The 21,214-nt window shown below is 47.0% G+C and overlaps 2 protein-coding genes across 2 annotated transcripts; both read left to right on the top strand.

The window, feature by feature from the left end:
• The first annotated feature begins 4,172 nt into the window (after positions 1-4,172).
• Positions 4,173-12,097, top strand: LOC135580056 (ral guanine nucleotide dissociation stimulator-like 1). Its single transcript, XM_065071355.1, has 14 exons — positions 4,173-4,708; positions 5,291-5,401; positions 6,470-6,678; positions 7,360-7,437; positions 7,881-8,065; positions 8,348-8,472; positions 9,108-9,323; positions 9,553-9,656; positions 9,807-9,891; positions 10,285-10,371; positions 10,672-10,704; positions 11,180-11,301; positions 11,537-11,626; positions 11,908-12,097. Exons 1-14 carry the CDS (start codon positions 4,508-4,510, stop codon positions 12,095-12,097), a joined length of 1,836 nt encoding a protein of 611 aa, XP_064927427.1. The 5' UTR covers positions 4,173-4,507.
• On the top strand, positions 10,822-14,995 carry LOC135580140 (ral guanine nucleotide dissociation stimulator-like 1). The gene is made up of 3 exons (XM_065072753.1): positions 10,822-11,626; positions 11,908-12,645; positions 13,322-14,995. The coding sequence occupies exons 2-3, from the start codon at positions 12,448-12,450 to the stop codon at positions 13,487-13,489; spliced, it is 366 nt and encodes a 121-aa protein (XP_064928825.1). The 5' UTR covers positions 10,822-11,626; positions 11,908-12,447; the 3' UTR covers positions 13,490-14,995.
• Positions 14,996-21,214: the final 6,219 nt, after the last annotated feature.

Consider the following 21,214-nt stretch of genomic DNA (forward strand, 5'->3'; position numbering starts at 1 on the left):
CTGTTCTATCCTCTGATAGAGGGCCACATTTTATTTATGTGTATGTGAAGTCTTTTGCAGAGAACTTTGGAACCACAACAGAAAGGTCCGTTTCAAGACCTCCTGATATCCTTCACTGCTACCAATATTAGAGAACAGCATGCCTGGGTTCATCATTCCAGAGTGAAGAAAGCCTGTGAAACACCACGGAGGGTCACCCGGGTGCAACCTGGGAAACTATATTTTTCACAATCACCTTTTAGTCTTTATAGGTGAGCAGCCTGGGTGGTGCTCATGGCATTGGGAAGAAGAAACCCCAGAGAACAAAACAAGTAGAATTTTTGGTAGATATGGGGGAACACTAATTAAAACCTGGAAAGAAGAAACTCCAACCCCAGGATGGGAGGGGCCTTTTCTTGTTCTGTTAACTGCAGAAACAGCTGTTGGGAGTGCAGAGAAAGGATGGACACACGTCTCTGGAGTTAAAGGACCCCTGGAGGAAGAAAGAACCTGGAAAGTAACGCAAGAACTGGGGGAATTGAAATTGAAATTGACACAGGATCGGTGATGTAACTACTATTAGTAGTATTAATGTGAATGACCAGTATAAATGAAAATGAGAATGGTTTAATAGTTAAAGGTGTTGAACCGAGTTGCAGATGTAATTATCTTTATATTCGATGTTTATGTTGTAAATGGACTGTGGTATAAGCATATCCACAAAGGGAACTTACCGACAGGACTGTGTAATACACGTCTAAGAATAGAAGATAAGGAAACCAGCGCTCAGTGGAGGATTCTGGTCGCCACTGGAAGAACAGAAGAGAATAGCGAAGAATGGTGGGAGGTATTTACTGAAGGGGTGAATGGGAATTCAGAGAGTCCACCAGTGGTGAGAAGAACAGAGTGCAGAAAGAGAAATCCAGTTCCGTGTTGCTCCTGTTGTTCCTGGGAAGCGAAGGCCAAGAGCTGGGATACGATCAAAAGTGTCCACGCTATCGGCAGAAATAGGAACGGCGGGGACACGGCCCGTGCTGCCGGGAAGATGAGGAACTCGGCTGCCGGCTGCAGCCTGGTCGGCCAGAGAGGCAGAGGGTGCCGAAACCTGGACCTGATCCTCTTGCTAGGGGCGGTGACTTATTGTTCCCACCTTAGCCTGGCCAGTCCCTGTACCAAGTGCTACGAGCCTGTGAGAATAGGGAGACTAACCCAATGTGTTCTAAACTATCACGCTCATATTAATTCTGGAGGTTATGGTAGAACGGAATTGGAGAAGTGTGAAATCCAAGGGCAGAAATTAACCAAGGGTAGCAAGTAACCCAGGGAAAGGTGGACTCGGTGTGGGCTCTGTCTCCTGCCCTGGGGGAGCACAGAGTGTCTGTTTTACACAAGCTCGTATGGGGGGCTGTTCAGATGGAGGGGAGGGCAAGGTCAGTATAAGGAGGAGCTAGTTAAGAGTGCCCTCAGGAATTAAAAAGAAAGCAAGAGCAACAGAAATTGGTACAGACAAGCAGTGATTCGTGTGAAGAAATAAGGCAAAAGGACAAGGGATTACAATTACCAACAGTAGGGAAAAACCTATTTATAGATCTTATGGAAAAGATAGCCCGGGAATTAAATGTCACCTGGTGCTGGATATGTGGGGGGTTTCAAATGACTGAACACGTTGGACGAACCTCTTGTAAGTTCGTGTTGCTGGCAAATTCATCAAATACCTCTATTCCTCCCACTGGGTGGCCAGGTCCACCTCATGGATATTGGTCTCGAAATTGTAGCCCGGTGGAAGGAAATGGGGTTCAGGACAGTATGTGCATTTCTGGGTTTACTGTTCATGCCATGTATGATCCCGTGCTTTATTCGGTTAATGCATTCAGTAGTCCAAGCCGTGCAAATCTCAGCCATGCCTATAGATCCTGAAATGGCAACAAAAGGAACGGGGTATAAATTAATGATTGTAAAAGATAACACCAAACCGGACCTAGCTGCCGCTAGGCAGTGCTGGCTAACTTTGAAGCCAAAGCACGAATCAATGGGATAAAAAGAAAAAGGGGGAATAATTGAAATAAATAACTTAAGGTTTTTCTATGGATAAACAACGTTTAATCCAATTCCTTAACTGCATTCCCTAAACACGTGTTCACTAGAGCACAAGCAAAACAGCGCTGGGTGCGCGGGGGATTCGCTCCCCAACACGCACACCTTGAACAATGAGCAGTGTGCTGAAATACAGAAAGGTGTCACATAGATAAGGTGTCTCCTCAAGGCTGCAGCTGGTGCTGTGAAACTTCTTATCTCGGCATTCGATGGGGTTCTGTTTTTTCTTAATACCATTGGTCACATACAGCTCTAAACTAGATATTCATTATGTGGCTTAAAGTTCGTTAGTAGGCCCTTATTATGTGGTTGGTTAACCCTTAAAATGTGAGTTCCCTCTACCAATATAACTTCATAAACAAGTTTCGTAGCTATTTACACAGAACTTTAGCACCTTTTCCTTTTTCCAGGTTCAGAGCCCGTGCCTCATTTGGTTATATCTGTAAACATTGAACATCTCGGCACGAATCACAACTGCATTTCTCACAACCACAATTCTCATTTCTGGGGACGGAACCCCCCTTTGCGCGGGAAGAACGTGTTCTTGATTTCAGTTGCCTACTCTTTAAAACCTTTAGTAGAACAGTGAATAGATTGAACCGCAAAGTGAAAACATCACTGTAAATGACAAGAACTTCGTTTTTCCTTTCCCAGTTATGCTTGGACTTTGCAGTTTTGCGTTATCTGTGTTATCCTGTTGGGTGTTTCTTCCTAAGGAGAACATTACACAGCTTTGCGAGGTTCCTCCTCACGGAAGGCAGCAGCCCCAGACAAACCTCTATATATACACACACACATATATATCTCTGTGTGTCTGAACCCTCTGCTGTTCAGGCGCTTTGTCCGGCTGAGCAAGGGCTTGGGCTGCGGGCGGGCTGAGGGCGGGGCAAGGGGGCGCGCGCGGGAGCGGCGGCGAGCTGCGATTGGGCGGCTGCGGGCGGCACGTGCTGCCGCGAGGCCGCGTCCGGTCGCCGCGGTGCCGCCGGAGCCGTTGCCGCCGTTGCCGTCGGGGCGAGCGGTCGGTGCGAGAGAGAGAGAGCGGGAGTGCGGGGCTGGCGGAGCCGGCAGCAGCCCTGCCTGCGGACGCGGACACGGCGCCATGTGCGGGATCAGCTGCGGGCCCTGCTGCGGACGGGTAGGAGCGAGCCGGGCCCCGCCGCCCGCCCTCCCCCGGGGCTGCGGGGGACACGGGGCCGGGGGGTGGCAGCTCCGAGTGCCGAGAGAAGGGTGTTGGTGACTGCTGCCGAGGGACAAGTGAGGGGACGGGAGGAAACGGCACCAGCTGTGCCGGGGCAGGCTCGGGTTGGCTGTTGGGAACAATTCCTCACAGAAATGGGAAGGAGTGCGGTCTGGATGATCAGGTAGTGAGGTGGAGTGTGAACTGGCTGAAGGGAAGAAGCCAGAGAGTCACGGTCAATGGGGCAGAGTCCAGTTGAGGCCTGTACCCAGTGCAGTGCCTCAGGGGTCAGTGCTGGGGCCTGTATCATTCAATATATTCATCAATTATTTGGCCGAGGGGATAGAGGGACTGTCAGCAAGTTTGCTGGTGACACCAAGCTGGGAGGAGTGGTGACACTGGAAGCTGTGCTGCCATCAGAGACCTGGACAGGCTGGAGAGTTGGGCAGGGAGAAATTTAATGAAATATAACAAGGGCAAGTGTAGAGTCTTGAATCTGGGTAAGAACAACCCCAGGTTCCAGTATAAGTTGGGGAATGACCTATTAGAGAGCAGTGTAGGGGAAAGGGACCTGGGGGTCCTGGGGACAGCAGGGTGACCATGAGCCAGCACTGGGCTCTTGTGGCCAGGAAGGCCAATGGTACCTGGGGTGGGTTAGAAGGAGTTCCAGAAAGACAGGAAACTGCTGGGTTTAAAAGGCACATAGATGAGGTTCTGAGGGACACGGGGCAGTGCCAGGGGTGGGTTAACAGTTGCACTAGATAATCTCTTCCAACCAAAATGATTCTATGATCCTGTCGTACAATCTGTCTTTTGCATTGTAATAGTGCCTAAAGTTCAGGGTTCATGTGATCTTGTCCTGGTACTTTTGCAAGGACATTAAAAGTAAATGTGTTGCTATCTGCAATTCAAAACTGCCTTTCCGTTGTTTTCTAACAGGCTCAGAGCTTCCCCTTTCGGACCCTGTGTGTTTGGAGATGTTGGAGAAGACCAAGGAGGAGGACACCCAGGAGGAAGAGACATGAGGAAGATGTGGAGTCTCTGCACAGCCTTGAGGAGACTGTGCCCAAGGCAACCAAGGAAGATGTGGAGACTCCAGAGCACGTTGAGGAGACTCCAGAGCGCATTGAGGAGACTCTAAACAACACAAGACAGAAAGATGTGGAGACTCCAGAGCACGTTGACGAGACTACGAGCAAGATAAGAGAGGAAGACGCTGAGACTCAAGAGCGCATTGAGAACACTCCAAGCAAGATAATGGAGGAAGAGATGGAGACACCAGAGCACATTGAGAACAGCCTAAGCAATATAATAGAGGAAGACACCAAGACTACAGAGTGCATAGAGGAGACTCCAGACAAGCCAGCTGAAGAAGACATGGAGACTTCACAGAGCCTGGAAGACAATGTGAGGAACCAAGCCGGGGAAGATGTGGAGGTTCCACAGAGCGTTCAAGAGGCAAGTCACTGGTGTACAGACCGTTGTATCTGACTAGGGGATATTTTACAGATAAAGGACGTAAAAACCAGGATTTTGTTGCACTGCATTCAAATCCTTTCTAATTGAGTTGTTGCTGTGCTTAAGAGTGTGGTAGTTAGTAAAGCCATGAAACTTTAAATATTCAATTGGTATGTATGATGAAAAAATATTATGTGGTTGCAGGGGGACCAGTATATGTATTTCTAAAGTTAGTTTTTACGTCTATTCTCAATTCTCTAGTGCTTTGCTCCTCAATATGTATCAGCATGTTAATACAGCGGCTGTTAGTGCTGGGGTTCAGGAGATCTGCACTCTCTGGTTTAATTCTTACCTCTTTCATTGGCTTGTGCAGTAATTTGTGCACTCAGCTCCTCTCTGCTTTCAGTTAAAAGTCCAAAAATCCCCAGGTAACTAAAGGCAGCTAAAACATGGCAACTTAAGTGAGTGTTGTTGAGGTGTTGTGAGATCCCGGTGTTGGCATGCTGGTGTCTGCAGCCTGCGCTTGTGCAGGGACCGTGTTCCTTTCTCTCTGACCTGTTTCTCTTTGCCCTTTCCTGGCAGAGCACAACTGAGGATGGAGCTGAAGACGCACAAGAAGGCGCTGTTGACTGTGACACCCTGAGAAGAGCGCAGATCCAGCAGACTGAGGGTGAAGGAGCAAGATGGCTCGGGGTAAGTGAAGCTGGCGTGGTGGCCAAGTCCCCAGCTGATTAAAGTGTCCTCACTTCATTGCAATCAGTGCAGCTGTGGCAGTTTGAGCCAGAGGGTCAGGAGGTGGGTAGAACTTTCATGTTATGTTGCAATGTTTCTACATTTTCTTCAGGATCAAAGGCAATAATATAAGAACTTGCTTTGGTGTAGTGTCCAGGTTGGTAGTATAAAGACTTTGAGCGGCAGATTTCCCACCTCTGCCTCCTGTTTTCACCAGGAGAAATATTAGAAAGTATTTTTGACCTGCGGTACATTTCCCAGCTGATGGTTTTGTGCAGGAGGTGGGGAGCATTTTGAGCATGTCTGCGTCCCACAAAGGCACTTCAGAAAAGCAGAATTTTCTCCCGTTCCAGGGGTGTTGTTCCTCGTACGTAGAAGGAGCTTCCAGGTCTTGGTCATATTCTCAAGGGAAGAGTTCTTAGTGGTGCTGCATTTGTAGAGAGATTTGGAGGCTTTTCAGCTGAAAAGCGTTGGCTGGTAAATTATTGGATGTGTCTGAGAGAAATGCAGCTCTAACTGAAAATATCATAGAACCTGTGTTGAAAGGAATACAACAGTTTTTGTTTGAGTGAGTTGGGCTTCATTACCAATTCCTTTAAGTACTGAGAAGCTTGAAATCTTGCTTAGTAACTTCTTGTAGAGGCACCAGTAGGTGAAGGAACTGAGATCTTTCATGCTTCAGGAAGTCTAATAAACCTTTCTGAAACTTCTTGATGCTAAGAAAGCATCCGGGGTTTTTGAATGCTTGGCCCTGTTATGAGAGGATGGTCAGTTTAAAAGCCGTCCGTGAGATTACAGCTTAAGCCCTGGAAACACTTGCCTGTTTAAATAAGAAATGTCTTTATTGTCCTCCAGTATTTGCTACAGCATTTGGTACTTGGAGAGCCAAAACTGACAAAATTGTTTGGTAACTAGAGATGGACTGTTCCTGTGAAAAGGTGGAATGGAATCTGTGTTTCATTGTGCAAGCTGTGTCGGGGCTCTGGCTTCTGTCTGATTATGTGCTTTGTCTTTGTTTCCACTTTGTAGGCTGAAGGAGACCAGTTACCTGCAGAACACGCTGTCAGCCTGGACGAGACGTACAAAAGCAGGGCCCTGAAAGCTGCAACTTTGGAAAAGCTGGTGGAGACGCTTCCAATGGCGTTTGCGGATAATGACTTTACATACATCAACACCTTCCTCTCAACTTACAGGGCCTTTGCTTCCACCAGCACAGTCCTGGAGCTGCTCCTGGACAGGTAAGAGCCGGGACAGAACGGAAACTGAGCCATCATTTATTCTACATGGCAGGGGGATGTTGACAGGAATTTCGTCCCCTACTTTTAGTGGACATGGAGTTAATAACCTGTTGGGCAGAGGTCAAGAATCCTGCCAAATTCAGGATTTCAGCATAAACAGACCATGTGCAAATGCACGCTGCCCACACCCCAGCTCTCATTAAAGCTGAAGCGCCAGGCGGGGAAAGCGTGCGTGGTCTGACCGGTAGGGAACCAAAATGTTCTCACTCAGATGCACCATGAACTCCTCGTCACCCGTACGTAAGGAGGTGCAAGGTGTGGTTTGACAGGAGCTGTTCCAGCTGCCGCCAGGGCTCTCCCCGCAGGTCTCTGGAGGCTCAGTGTCCCCAGCTGAGCTCCCTATGGCTGTGGCTGCGCCGCTCCTGTCAGAGGGACCACGGGTCTGCCTGGTTTAGGCTGGGTTTGCTTTGCAGTGCACGGGGACATGTGCAAACCCTTCATCTCTCCTCAGCTTCCCCGGCCACGCTGGAATTGTCCAGCATGAAGCCCTTGTCTTCATGCCAGTTGTATATGAATATGCCAATATGTGTATGTTTATGCCAGTTGTATATGGATTACGCTATTTGGGATTTTGCTTTTGCTCAGTAGAGGTTCCTCTAAACAGCCATCTCATTTTTCCAGATACGGAAACCTGGAGATCTCGGGCTCTGAAGAGCGTGGAAGCCAGAATTCCCCCGGATCCAGCACAGTGCTCAGGACGTAAGTTTGGTTTTGCAGCGCCCAGCGAGCCCCAGTCAGGGTTCGGTGCTGGAGCGGGACGTGGGCAGCACAGCTGTTGTTTCCTTTGACAATTCACAGCCTGTTTGCTTCAAGGAGCTTGTGTAAAGGCCGAGTATCAGCTGTCTCATAGCACATCCAGTAACAGAAGCCAGAGAAAATCTTTAATTATTTTGAATGATTGTGCTGGTTTCTCAAGGTGTAATTGAGGAACCAGCCTTTAGTTTCCTATGAAGTATTATCTTAATAATATTTCTTGCATAAAACGAACAAATTAAATTCTCTGCTCACAGAAGTGTCCATGCTGCCTTCACGTGGGGGATGAATGTCTCAGTGTTCCTGTTGTTGTATTAGGTACAGATCCATGCCATTGCATCAATACCTGCTGCATACAGCCCATGTGCTCTCTCTGAATTTGCTCACAGTGCGATCGCATCGATTTTACAAGCCTGGCTCGACCAATGTGCCGAGGATTTCCAAGAGCCGCCCGACTACGTGTGTCTGCTGAAGGTGCTGAGTTACCTGAAGAAGAACATGCCCGGCTCTGACCCGGAGAAGAGGGCGCAGAACCTCCTGGAGCAGTTCCAGAAAGAAGAACTGGAGAATGATGGTAAAGTACCTTTCTCTGCTGTCTGGGTGTTCTCCCAGCGTCAAGCCTGACACGTCCCCTTATCCAGGGCACAAAGCTTCCTGTGCCGTGAGCCGAAAAGTCTCTTTGCCACTTTAGTCTTCCAGTCCTCTTTCTCACTAAAATGTGCAGCACAGTGAGGCCGTTACACCAGGCAGGTCCCTTTGCATGTTCTGCTATTAGATGTAGCGATTTTTCAAATATCTGCTTTGATTAATTGTTTTCTGTATAAATTCACTGACTCGTGTTTCCCACGCTGGCCAGACGCGTTCCACAGCCTTTCTCCCTGCAACCTGGATGAGGAAGAGGAACTGGAGATCAGCGGTGCACAGGAATTCTCATTGTTCCAAGAAGAGCTGGTGGCAGAACAGCTGACGTACATGGACGCGGTATGTCGATCATACGTGTTACCTGAAATGCTCGGGGAAATAGTTCTGGCCTTCTAATTGTCTGTTTGTTTCTTAACTTATATCAATGTCTGGCGTTCCAGAACCGCTCTGTTGCTGGGACACAGAGCACAGCTCTGCTTGGTTATCCAAACTCGCTTCATTGATTGGGCTTTTCTTTCAGTTCTTCTGAAGGTGTTTGTCTTTTATTTACAGTGTGAATGTAGACTGTGTAGCCTCTTTTGCAAGTTTAATATTTGACTCCTGAGAAATAGCGTATTTTGACTGTATTTTAGGCTACCTCACCTGAAGGTGTAGAAGTACTTTTAACTGGTGCTCTGATTTGGTTTATTTGTAGCAATCTTTTTCAAAAATATCATTATATGGAATCTTTTCCCGTTGATAATGTAAGTGATAGAAAGGTGTCTCTTATTTTGCCAGGACTGTTTAGCTGACAGTTCTTTTAGGGCATCAGGCCTAAAGAGTTATAGCCAAGTGTATATTTTAAACTAAGAGAAAACCAATATTTCCCTTTTAATACCATATTAGCTTCAGATGCAGTTTGCACTGTAAACATGCATGTCTTGCTGTGGGCAATAGCGATCCAGGCTGACTTGGACACCTCTGTTTCCCTCTAGACACTCTTCAAGAACGTTGTGCCCCACCACTGCCTGGGCTGCATCTGGTCCCGCAGGGACAAGCAAGAGAACAAACACCTGGCACAGAGCATCAGAGCCACCATCTCGCAGTTCAACGCCGTCACCAACTGCGTGGTCAGCACCGTCCTGGACAGCAGAGAATTAAAGACACGGCAACGAGCGAAGACCTTGGAGAAGTGGATCCGTATCGCACGTGTAAAGCGTTTATTGACGACTGTTTAACGTTCCTTGTGCGGGTGCCGTGGAGCTGGGAGGGGGCAGGGGGGTTGTTGGGGAGTGATATTTTGGATGCTCAGTATTTTTGGAGCTGCCCGCTTAGCAGGGAGAATGTGCAGCGAGCAGGACACGGGGCAGACAGAAGAGCACTGACTGTTGGTGGTGCTGACGTTTAACGCTCCTGTGTTTCTAACCGCTCCTTTCACAGCAATGTAGGATCCTGAACAACTTTTCGTCTTTGAAGGCCATTGTTTCCGCACTGCAGTCCACCTCCGTTTATCGCCTGAAGAAGACCTGGGCCTGCGTTCCAAAGTAAGGCTGTGCAGTGTGTCACTGGATGTGTTTTGGTGCTTTTATCTTTTATGTGCCCAACCGTTAACGATTCATGAGAAAAAAATCGTACCCTGATCTGATTTAGAGTGCTTACAAACAGCTTAAATGATTTAACCTTTTCCTGTACAGGGACACAATGCTGATGTTCGAAGAGCTCTCAGAAATCTTCTCCGACTGTGACAACTTTGCGACGAGCAGGGAGCTGCTGATGAAGGTGGGAATGAGCTTGAGTCGCCAGGCTGATGATCTCACCCAAAGCCGAGCTCAGCCCTGTTCCTAACCAATGAACTCCCGTGTGCGGTGCTTTGGGGAAGACGGGTCTGTAAATCCCGGCTTTTCTGCTGGGGCGAGAGGTGCCGCACAGCGAGATTTGACGCAGATGAGTTACGAATGAGCACTTGGGCTTTATACCGCTCTGTACAGACAGGAAACGCTGGCTAAGATCCTAAGGATGGTGTCATGAAAGCATCATTGACAAGAGCACTGTTTGGTGAAGCAGACGAGTTGTATTTTGTTTGCTAACACAGGAGTACTCTAGCATTCTAATTAGTATTATTCGTTATTATTTCTCAGTCAATTAATCCACCATTGCTCTGCCCGTTTGCAGGGAGTCACCCAAGGCACGGTACCTTACCTGGGTACCTTCCTCACAGACCTCGTCATGCTGGACACAGCCCTTCAGGACTATCTCGAAGTAATTTGGGGCAATTTTTGGAATCCTACATATCCTCCCTCCCTTCCAGACACTGTGTCTGGTCCTGTGTCTTCCCCTGGGTTCTAGTGCAGTTTTCAAAAATAGAGGAATCTATTTGAAAAATAGACTCAGGCACACGAATGCTGTGGTTTATCCTAGAGCTGGAAACAGGTCTTTGCAGAAGCCTTTGCTCAGGGCAGCTCTGGCCTTTCCCTTGGTGTCGCTACTTCATCCTGTTTGTGATTAACTCAGCCCAGCCTGTGCTCTTCTCCTCTGATCCCTTCTCTGTCCTTCCAACAGGGCGGCCTGATCAACTTTGAGAAGCGGCGAAGGGTGAGTGGAACGTTGACTGTTCTGTGGTCGTTAGTTGCTGACGCTCTCTGCTAGAGCGTTCTCTTGGCGAGGCCTGTTGTCTTTGTTCGGGCGTATCCAACAGCCGCTCACGTTACTGCAGATGGTGAGTGTGAGTGTGAGCGCACGACGTGCAGAGCCGGGGAGGATCAGGCTCTGCTGTCATCACAGGCACCTCTAGTTATGTCCCTCGCTTAGTGCCTGAGAACCAGCTCCGTACAGAGCGGGATTCCTCTCTCGGCGCCGCTCTGGCCACGCAGGGCTGAGCGGGAAGGCTGAGCTGCAGAGCTGCATTGTTGGAAACAGTGGTTCTGGACATAGTCACTTCTTCAACTGAAACCGACCTGCGGGTCAAACTCAGTCTGTCCTGGATCTGTTGCTGCGTGTGGGTAGGATATTAACGAGACCGGCTTTCTTTTTCTAATTGGAATTCCTATTTTATTATTTGTTTTCTTAGGAATTTGAAGTAATCGCACAAATTAAGCTCTTGCAGTCCTCATGTAACAGCTATTGCATGTCAGCAGATGAGAAATTCGTGCAGTGGTTTAGGAGGCAGCGGCATTTAAGTGATGAGGAGAGGTAGGGTCTCAGCCCAGCTGGCGAAGCAGCTTTTCTTGCCCCGCAGGCAGGTTCAGGTTCTCTCAGCCTTGAGCTCTGCGCTGCCAGGAGCTGCTCCCGGAGAGTGGAAATACACCCGCACAGAGCTGCGCTCCTCCTTGTGGGGATGCCACCCTCTGGGGCGTGGGAATGGCCCAGGGCTCCTCAAATATGGCCACTCTGAGATATTTAACTGATGGTGTTGCCTGTTCTGCAGTTTCCGGCTTTCACGCGAAATTGAAGGAGCTGCTGACAAGAGCGTCGCATCGGCCAAAGCTCAGAGGAGCGTGGTGAAGAGATTCAGCCTGTGAGTATAACGGTTTGGTGCCTGAATATGAACTGGAGTAAATCAAACACCAGCTGACAAACCTGGCTGGGGATCCAGAACACTGGATTTTAGTGCTGGATTATAAATTCAATTCACATTTGCAGCAGCAAAACAGAGTAAATAAGGATAGAGTCTAATTTGCTACACACACACAAACAATAGGCCACTCGAGACAGGAAAGCACAACAGCAGGTCAGCTTGTTGAAGCAAGTGCCAGCTTTGCTCAGCCCAGCTCTGCTGTGCTTTCTTTTCTCCCCTAGGCCGTTCCTGGGCTTGGGGGTGAGCGCCCACAGCACAGCCGTCAACGCGCAGCCCAAACCTGCTCCAGGTGGGAGCTCTGGGGACAGCACCGTCACCATCGTCCCTCCCACCGACACTGCCGAGGAGCCTCAGCACAAGGTAGGGCCTGGGCCCTGTGTTCAGCACAGACAGCCTGTGCGAGGCTGCTGACGCTGCCGGCGGCCCCAGGCGCTTGCCCAAGCCTGTGGGTCTTGACTAGAGCGTTGCTTGCGGTGGAATGGAGGGCCCTGAGCTCTGGGAAAGGCAGTTGTGGGGGGAAAGCTCATCTGCATCAGCCCAGCCTAATTCTGGGGCAGGCAGAGCAGCTGGGCTTTGACCTGCCAGGAACTGCCCAGGCCAGCCTTGTCTGGGCTGGGTTCCGTTCCCAGGGAGCTTTGTCCTACAGCCTCTGCTCTCTTGACCTGAACTGCCTTCACTGGGTTGCTGAAGCCCTTGTTGAGGCTGTTGTGCTCAAGAGTGTCATCTTTAGCTTTTGGATCTTTTCAATTAACTGGTAATCAATGTGTTTGATCTCGTGTCCCCCCTTGCTGCCATCTGGTGACAAATGCTCCAAGAAGTGCCCCGACTCCGTGACTCCCATTACAACAAAAGAAGTGCCGCCAGTCCTGCCAGTTTACAACCAACAGAACGGAGAGAGCTGCATCATCCGGACCAGCGTAGAGGAGGACAGAAGTGGCAACATCTACAGGAGCATCCTGGTGAGTGGTGGGAACAGCAAAACGCTGTTCTGTGGGTGATGTTTTCACCCCAGGTGCCTTGAATGGTGCTTTTAGTTTTGGAAACACCTATTCACTGATCAAACCTCCTTGACAAGGAAAATGACAGATGTTAAAAATCAAAACCTGTGGAGCAGGGGATGAATGAGAGGTTTGCAAAGAGCATCTCTCAAGGTTTCTGCTCTAGAAATTGAAGCTTGTCTTTGATCAACAATGCCAAGTGCAGCACTCTGAGCAAGTGCCGGCTTTGCTGCCCCTGCTCTTCTGCCAGCGCCGGCTGTTGTGTGTCCAGCTCAGCACTGGGGTGTGTGACTGTGGCACAAGGTGCCCCTTCCCCAGCAAACCCAGCTACAAGGCCCCGAATCTTTGCAGGACATCCAGAAAGTGTTTAGCACAGGAGACTGTGGATTAATGGATGTGAGCAAACAGCAGCTGGGGCAGCTATTGCTGTGGATTCGACGGCTGCTGAGAACAAGGTCTCACCTCTGCAAGTGGGTGCTCTGGAGAGCAGAGGCTGTGATTTGCTGCTGCATTTCTAGAGCAGCGTCTGTTGTCTTGCAGTAAATCAGCCACCAGGTGTCCCAAAGAGCATGTTTTAGTATCTGGCCGAATCTAGGACGCAGTTCCCAACCGAGTCCTTGCCACTCTCTGTCTGCAGCTGACTAACCAAGAGAAGGCTCCTGCTGTCATCCAGAGAGCCCTGGAGAAGCACAGCCTGCAGTGTGGCTCGGCCGAGGATTACGAGCTGGTACAGATCATCTCCGAGGACAAAGGTGGGGAAGCAGAACTCTGCTGCTGCTGCTTGACCGGTGCTGCTGCATTTTGACGGCAAGAGTGACACGCGAAGCGACGTCAGGAACGCCACGGACACGTTGTCACAGCTGCCGGTGAGAATAAACCCCTGAGGCTGAGTGGTGCGCCAACTCACGCTGGCTCTGCTCCCTCTCTTGCAGAGCTGGCGATCCCACCCAAGGCGAACGTGTTCTACGCCATGAACACCCAGGCCAACTTCCATTTCATCCTGAGGAGAAAAGCTGCAGCACAGGAGGAGCCTGCGCCCCATGGATTTTAATGGTTGAGCCTTCTATAGGATTTACTGCTTATATTATAACTATGGAAACTTTTTTTCCCCAGGTTTAGTCGGGAGTTGATATATTTGAATATGTGACCTGTATATAATGTTTGAGCTTTGTATAATATTTAATATTTATATAACAAGTCTATTACCTTTTTTCCAGTTTTTGTCTGCAGTTCATGTATTGTAATACTTGATGTTTTTATCATATTTAATCTTTACATACTTGCATAGAAACATTCATTAGTATATAACCCTTTTTCCACTAATTTCTGCTTGGAGTTACTATATTTCAGTAGCTTAGCTTTACAGAATATTTGAGCTTTGTATAATATTTAATATCTATAGAATAAGTACAAAACCTTTTTTCCACTAATTTCTAATTGGAGTTAATATATTTAAATGTTGTATCTATACATAATATTTGAGCTTTATTTAATATTTTTATTTACTGTACTAATATTTATTTTTTTATATTTTTATTTAAGGTACTGATATTTAATATTTTTATTTAATATACTAATATTTAATATTTATTGACTATTTTTATTTAATGTACTAATATCTAATATTTATTTACTCTTTTTATTTAATGTACTAATATTTAATATTTATTTAATATGTACATAGACCTTATCCAATAATTCTTGTCTGGAGTTGATACATTATTTCATCTTTATATAATATTTGATCTTTGTAGAATATTTAATATTTATATGATAAATATATCAACTTTTTTCTACCAATTTTTGTCTGGAGTGAATATATTTTAATGTTTGGTCTGTATATAGTGTTTGAGCTTCATATAATACTTATATATACATATGAAATAAATAAGTTAATAGATATTAATAATTGAGCTTTATATAATACATCACCTTTATTTAATATTTATCTAATAAATACTTGAACTTTTTCCACCTCTTCTTATCTGGCGTTAAAATATTTTAGTATTTGATCCCTATGTAATATTTAATCTTTACACAGATGGAACATCTCTGTAATAAATACGGAACTTTTTTCCACTAATTCTTCTCTTGAGTTAATATAGTTTAAGATTTGAACTTTTATAGAATACAAAACCTTTATTTAATACATAATCTTTATTTATAGAATAAAGATGTGAGCTTCTCTTCCCACCAATTCTTGTCTGGAGTTAAAATATTTTAATATTTGATCCTTATGTAGTATTTAATCTTTAGCTAATATGTAATGTTTCTATAATAAATACGTAAAGTTTTTTCCACTCATTTTAGTCTGGAGTTAATATATATGAATGATTTTGCATTATACTTAGTCTTTATATAATAGTTACTATTTATATAATAAATGTGCAAACGTTTTAACACCAATTCTTGTCTGGAGTTAGTATATTTTAATGTTTGATCTCTAAATAATATTTGACCTTTATATGATATTTCGTCTTTATATTATATGTAATATTTCTTTAATAAATAGATTAGCTTTTGACCACTAATTTTTGTCTGGAGTTAATATATTTTAATGTTTGATTTTGTATTCTATTTAATCTTTATTTAATATTAAACATTTCTATAATAAATACTTGAACGTTTTCCCACCAATTCTTGTCTGGAGTTAGTGTATTTTAATGTTTGGTCTTTGTATAATGTTTGAGCTTTGTATAATATTTAATGTGTCTATAATAAATAGATAAACTCTCTACCACTAATTTGTGTCTGGAGTTAATGTATTTAAATATTTGACCTTTATGTGACATTCAATCTCTACGTAACCTTTACTGTTCCTATAATAAACATGTCAACTTTCCCCCTCCCCAGTGTCTGCGTTCATCTCTTTTCCTCTCTGAGACTTCCCCGTGCTCTGAGAGTTTCCACCTTTTCCCCATTGTCTCCATCACGGCGTTTGTTGCTCCGGCAAAAAGCCGACCCCGAATTTAAGCTCCTCTTGCTTTCCGGTTGTACTGAAACTACCCAGGGGACAACACACACCAACACAACCTTAATCCATGTCCCTCAGATCCACACAACCTATTTGCGCACCGGGAATTCCACACTGAGTACCGAGGGCACAACAGCACAGAGAGAGCTGTCAGGGGCTGGGGACAGCCTTGGAACCGGTGATGTGCACCAGCCCTGCCTGTGACCTTGTGTGAGCAGCTCGACTTGCTGCTCGCCCTGGGGAAACTGCTCCTGGCTCCGGGTCTGTCACCCCTCACTGCGGGGTCCCCACCAGCCGCGGCTCCGGGGGCTTCGCTCTCGTGCTCCAGAGCAGAGGACAAACCCCACACCTCAAGGAGAACACAACAACTCCTGAAGCAGCCGAGCGAACGTCCCTGTTCAGCTCTGCTGACAGCGTCTCGTTCTCCAGAGCTACAGCCTCACGCGTGACCCCACACGAGGCGGCTCCGCGTTGGGGCTGCGGGTGCAACACCCGCCAGAGGCTCCGCAGGGACGGCCCTGCCCGAGCGGAGCCACGAGCCCGCTGCACAGGAAAGGGGAACAGAGCAGGACAGCGCAGAAGGGTTTGCACGGGCTCCTGCCTTTCCAAAACACCGTGAGTTCTGAGCAGGGAGAGCCCGGACAACACCAGCCCAGGAGCTGAAAGCGCAGAGCGTTGGCACACGTGGGGTCACCTGCTGCACTGACGGGTGTTTAAGGTCACCCTGGGAAGCAGCCTCATGTTTCCACTCAGATGCGCAATTGCTCTGACCAGAGAAAGCGGGAAAAAAAGAGCACAAACACTGAAAAATGAGCCAGTGTGTTTAACCACCATTCACATTTCTGGGGCAGGAACCCCCCTTTGTGCGGGAAGAACACGTTCTTGATTTCAGTTGCCTATTCTTTAAAACCTTTAGTAGAATAGTGACCCCCTGGTTTCCCAGCGCTGAAATAAAAGCACCGCATATAACTATGTCCGTGGTTATGTGTTTCGTTTGCTAACACTCTTGGCGACCACGCAGGGACCTCGTGGGCACCGCTGAGTGGATCGCGTCTCGATCCTGCTCCGGCTAGCACCCCGGTATTCTTGGGGTGCGCATCGGACGCGACCGACCCTCCGCTGCTCTCGACGGACCTGTGATTGGTAAGAAGGTGCTTTTATTATTTGGGTCCTGGGTTTTAGGTAGCTAATATTTGGTTTGGTTTGGTAGCCTGCCGGTCAGACGCGGCGAAAGCCACGCTGGGTTGGGCAGGGAGCTCCCGAGGTACAGCCGAGGCGCCGTCCGTCAGACAGAGGGAAACCTCTGCAGGGTCGGCATTTGGTCTGGTTTGTGTATTCGTTTGGTTTGGTTTGTGTATTTGTTTTGGTTTGGTTTCTGTATTCGTTTGGTTTGGTTTTGTTATAGTCAAATATGACTCCGGAAATTGAGAATAACTTCTATTAAAGCCAAATGATCAGAGCAGCGCCGGGCGGCCGGGCAGTCACTGCTCCACCCGAGGCACGGGAACTGGTTACAGAAGAAACAGTGTTTATATACGTCTGTAAGTACACACCCCGATCTTCTTCCTGATTGGTTAGCTGGGTTGCTATGCTGTCCTCGCACAGCAAAGCACATCCCCCTCCCCATGAGCACACCACATCTTTCCCGCCAAAACTTGCAACATTTTCCCGCCAAAACTCGCAACAACAGAATGTGACGAACTATGGTGGTTTAACAGCTACATAACTCAGCAAATCGTTAACCACTAACATATTCCCGGTTTGATTAGCAAATTTACTTTAGCTATGCAATTTATAACAGTTTGGTTTGTGTAATAAAGAATTCTAAGAGTTAGAGATGTTTGTTCATTAACACTTGTTAATAGGAAACGCTCAGGGGTTATTGTGCAACATGGGAAGCCCCTGCCCTTTGTTATGCAATTGCCTTCAATGTTGGGTCCTCTAAAGGTGGGAGGGGGCAGGGGTGGGTGAGAAGATAGGAGATGAACTGCCTGACAACAGAGGACACGTCCGCAGAAAGAACGAGTGACCTGGCACTCTGAGCAACGAACCCGGGACCCTGGAAAAAGGCGGGAAGAAGTTTTTCCGGTGCGCCATTGGAGAAGCCGAGCTCATGGCCGCCCAGCGCTGTCTTTGCTTATCGCGTTGAAATCCACGGGAATACATTTGTGTTATTCAAGTTAATTTCGAGTCAAAATTTATCACAATTTGGTGCCGTGACTCGGATGAAGGATATTCGGTGGCAACCCCTCTAAGGGAGGCGCCCCGCTTCTTTTTTTAAGCGGCCCTTGTGGGACTCTTGTCACCGGATCCTTCACCGCCGAACATTCTAAATTGCGATGAGCAAAGTAAATGCCGGCAGCCCCTTAAACTTTGTGCACGAAGACCCGAGTGAAGACGCAGGACGCGTGAGTGTAGGCCGGTTCTCCACTGGGTTGGGGCTGGGATTCCTGAGATACAGCGGAGGGGATCTCAGAAGATGGGACAGAGGAAAAGTAGGCATTCTGTTCCCATGGGAGGGCAACCGCAGGAAAGGCTTCCCCAATTCCTCCAGATAGTCCGTTAGCATTATTGATTAGGTATTGGGATGATTACCCCTCTAGGCGGGGTGAAAGCAAAACGAAAATGATACATTATTGTATGCAAGTTTGGGGTGGTAAAGAGATCCGTAGAGACCACCTATATTGGCCAGTTTTCGGATCATTTGAGGACTGAATCTGTCAGGCTTTAAACATTTATGTTAATTCAAAGGAGCCTTTTAGTTCAGAAGAAAGCGAATATGCATTATTATGGATAAGATCAGAGACTAGGGTTAATCTACACCCGTTAAAAGAAAAGGGGGGTGATAAACATGGCCGCCAGAGAAATAAGCGGCATGAGGAAGAGATCCCGATGACACCCCCACCTTATGTACCACCACCGCCACCCCCGGTACCAGTTCCTAGCCCAGTCCCAGCCCACCCCCTTCGGCACCGAACCCAGAGGGTTCGGATGACAACCAGTCCACGGGGCCTGTCACGCGTAGCAAGACTGGACAACAGCAACAGCAAACACCAGGGCAACTATATCCGCTGCGAGAGATCGCCATGGGAGGGCCTCAGGCGGGAATGGGATATGTGGCGGTACCTCTTAATTCCGGGGATGTTCGAGATTTTAAAAAGGAAATGGGGAGTTTGCTAGAAGACCCGTTGGGAGTAGCGGAGCGGGTTGACCAATTTTTAGGGCCCAACATATCCATGTGGGACGAGCTGCAGTCGATAATAGGAATATTGTTCACTGCAGAAGAGAGGGGAATGATCCGTAGGGCCGGTATGCGGATTTGGGATGAACAGCATCAGCAAGGTCCTGCAGCCGACACTAAATGGCCGCTGCAAAGACCTGACTGGAACAATCAGGATCCATTACATAGGGGTCATATGCAAGACCTACGGACTATATTAGTCCCAGGCATTAGAGAGTCTGTTCCAAGGGGTCAGAACATTGGCAAGGTATTTAGTGAACACCAAAAGAAAGATGAAACACCTACAGAGTGGTTGGAACGGCTCAGGAAAAACTTATCAGCTGCATTACTAGTAGAAGAAGCACAGAAAATAACATTTGGAGGAGAATTGCATGTTTTGACACCACATAATATACAAGGGGTTTTGCAACAAAAATCTGATAAATGGATAACCGATTCTAGGTTGTTAAAATACGAAAGTATTTTCATTGAATCCCCTAAATTAACCCTAGAAATTACTTCCTTGCAGAACCCCCCATAGATCTTATATGGGGAATCTAGCGAACAATTAGCACATGATTGTTTGCAAACAATGGAAGAGCAAACAAAAATAAGACCTGACTTAGAAGAAGAGGAATTGTCAGAAGGAGAAAATTGTTTGTAGATGGCTCCTCTCGAGTCATTGAAGGGAAACGTAAATCAGGATATGGGGTAATAAACGGAAAAACTAATAAGGTCTTAGAATCAGGGCCATTAAATCCTGGGTGGTCAGCACAAGCCTGTGAGTTGTATGCCGTTTTAAGAGCCTTACAATGGATCGGCACGGGTAGTGGAACCATATATACAGATTCGAAGTATGCATTTGGGGTAGTACATACATTTGGTAAAATTTGGGAAGAACGAGGGTTGATAAATTCCCAAGGGAAAAACTTAATACATCAGGAATTGGTCACACAAATGTTGGAAGAAATAAGAAAACCTAGAGCAATAGCAGTGGTTCATGTAAAGGGACACCAGAAAGGCCTGAATCCCATGATTAGGGGAAATAACCTTGCAGACGAAGAAGCAAAAAGGGCGGCCTTTTTAAATCTTAATTTTAATTTAAGATATAATTAATTAATTAATAATTAATAATTAATTAATAAATCTTAATTCTGAGCCAGCTGTATTGCAGCTGGTGTTGTTCTGTGGATAGACTGATTTGGATCGAAAACTAATGCAAGGGATTGATGCTTAATATGCTGTTTATTGACACCTGTAAGAAATTACCAAAGGTAGGAGCTGAGGGACGTAACTATTGCTCAGCTAACTGGAATTGCATATAAAGTTTATAGTCGCAGGAATGAAATGAAGAGGCCAGAGGAGCCCAAGCCTGTGTCCGGCAGCTCCCCCTGGATCAGCTGCGGCAGGAAGAGCAGAACTAAATACGGTTATTAAAGGAGGGTGAGTCCAATTACAACACCCCTATGTTGCCTGTCCGCAAGCCAGATGGGTCATGTTGGGTGGTTCAGGACTTAGGAGCTACAAACAAAATAGCTGAGGACCTCTGCCCAGTGGTAGCAGACCCATACACCCTTCTGAGAGTATTAACACCTCATTTGACTTGGTTTATCGTTTCAGATTTAAAAGATGCTTTCTTTTGCCTCCCTCTCCATGAAGCCAGCCAGACAATACGTGCATTTGAGTGAGAGAACCCTAAAAATAAATGTAAAACCCGGCTCCCATGGACGGTGTTGCCACAAAGATTCACAAATAGCCTGACAATATTTGGAAATCAGCTTGCTAAAGGTTTTGAATCCTGGGAAGCCCCGTCTGATGAGGGACAGATGCTACGATATATGGATGACATTTTAATCGCTACTAGAAACAAGGAGACGTGCATGACCTGGACCCCATGGACCAGAAACAGCTGCAATGGAATAAGGAAGCCACACGAGCCTTTGAAGAACCAAAAACGCTTCGATGTCAGCGCCTGCTGCCATTTCTCCTATTGTTTCTCGAGAAGCAGGGAATAGCCTTGGGTGTATTGGCACAGGATCTTGGCCCATGTCGACGAGCAGTGGCCTGTTTCTCCGAACAGTTAGACCCAACTGCAAAGGGGTGGCCTGGATGCCTGCGGGCAGTTGCTGCAGTGGTACTGAATATACAGGAGGTCCAGAGATTTGCCATGGGTCAGAAAATGACTGTGCTAGTATCGCACACAGTGTCTAACAAGACGGTGTAGAAATTATCGTCACTAACATTGTCAACCCGGCTTCTTTCCTCAGCGGTAACTTTGGAGAACCAGTTCATCGTGACTGCCTGGAGACCATCGAAGCAACATCATCCAATGGACC

This window comes from Columba livia, chromosome 8, assembly GCF_036013475.1.
Source record: "Columba livia isolate bColLiv1 breed racing homer chromosome 8, bColLiv1.pat.W.v2, whole genome shotgun sequence".
Classification (NCBI taxonomy): Eukaryota; Metazoa; Chordata; class Aves; order Columbiformes; family Columbidae; genus Columba; species Columba livia.

What these genes read in the sequence shown, in the direction of transcription:
- LOC135580056 (XM_065071355.1), top strand. Translation starts at nt 4,508, where the DNA reads ATGGAGGAAGAGATGGAGACACCAGAGCACATTGAGAACAGCCTAAGC. An exon ending in CTGGAGCTGCTCCTGGACAG is followed by an intron (nt 6,679 to 7,359) that starts GTAAGAGCCGGG and finishes TCATTTTTCCAG; the next exon opens with ATACGGAAACCTGGAGATCT. An exon ending in AGCTGACGTACATGGACGCG is followed by an intron (nt 8,473 to 9,107) that starts GTATGTCGATCA and finishes GTTTCCCTCTAG; the next exon opens with ACACTCTTCAAGAACGTTGT.
- LOC135580140 (XM_065072753.1), top strand. Translation starts at nt 12,448, where the DNA reads ATGTGTTTGATCTCGTGTCCCCCCTTGCTGCCATCTGGTGACAAATGC. An exon ending in ACATCTACAGGAGCATCCTG is followed by an intron (nt 12,646 to 13,321) that starts GTGAGTGGTGGG and finishes CTCTGTCTGCAG; the next exon opens with CTGACTAACCAAGAGAAGGC.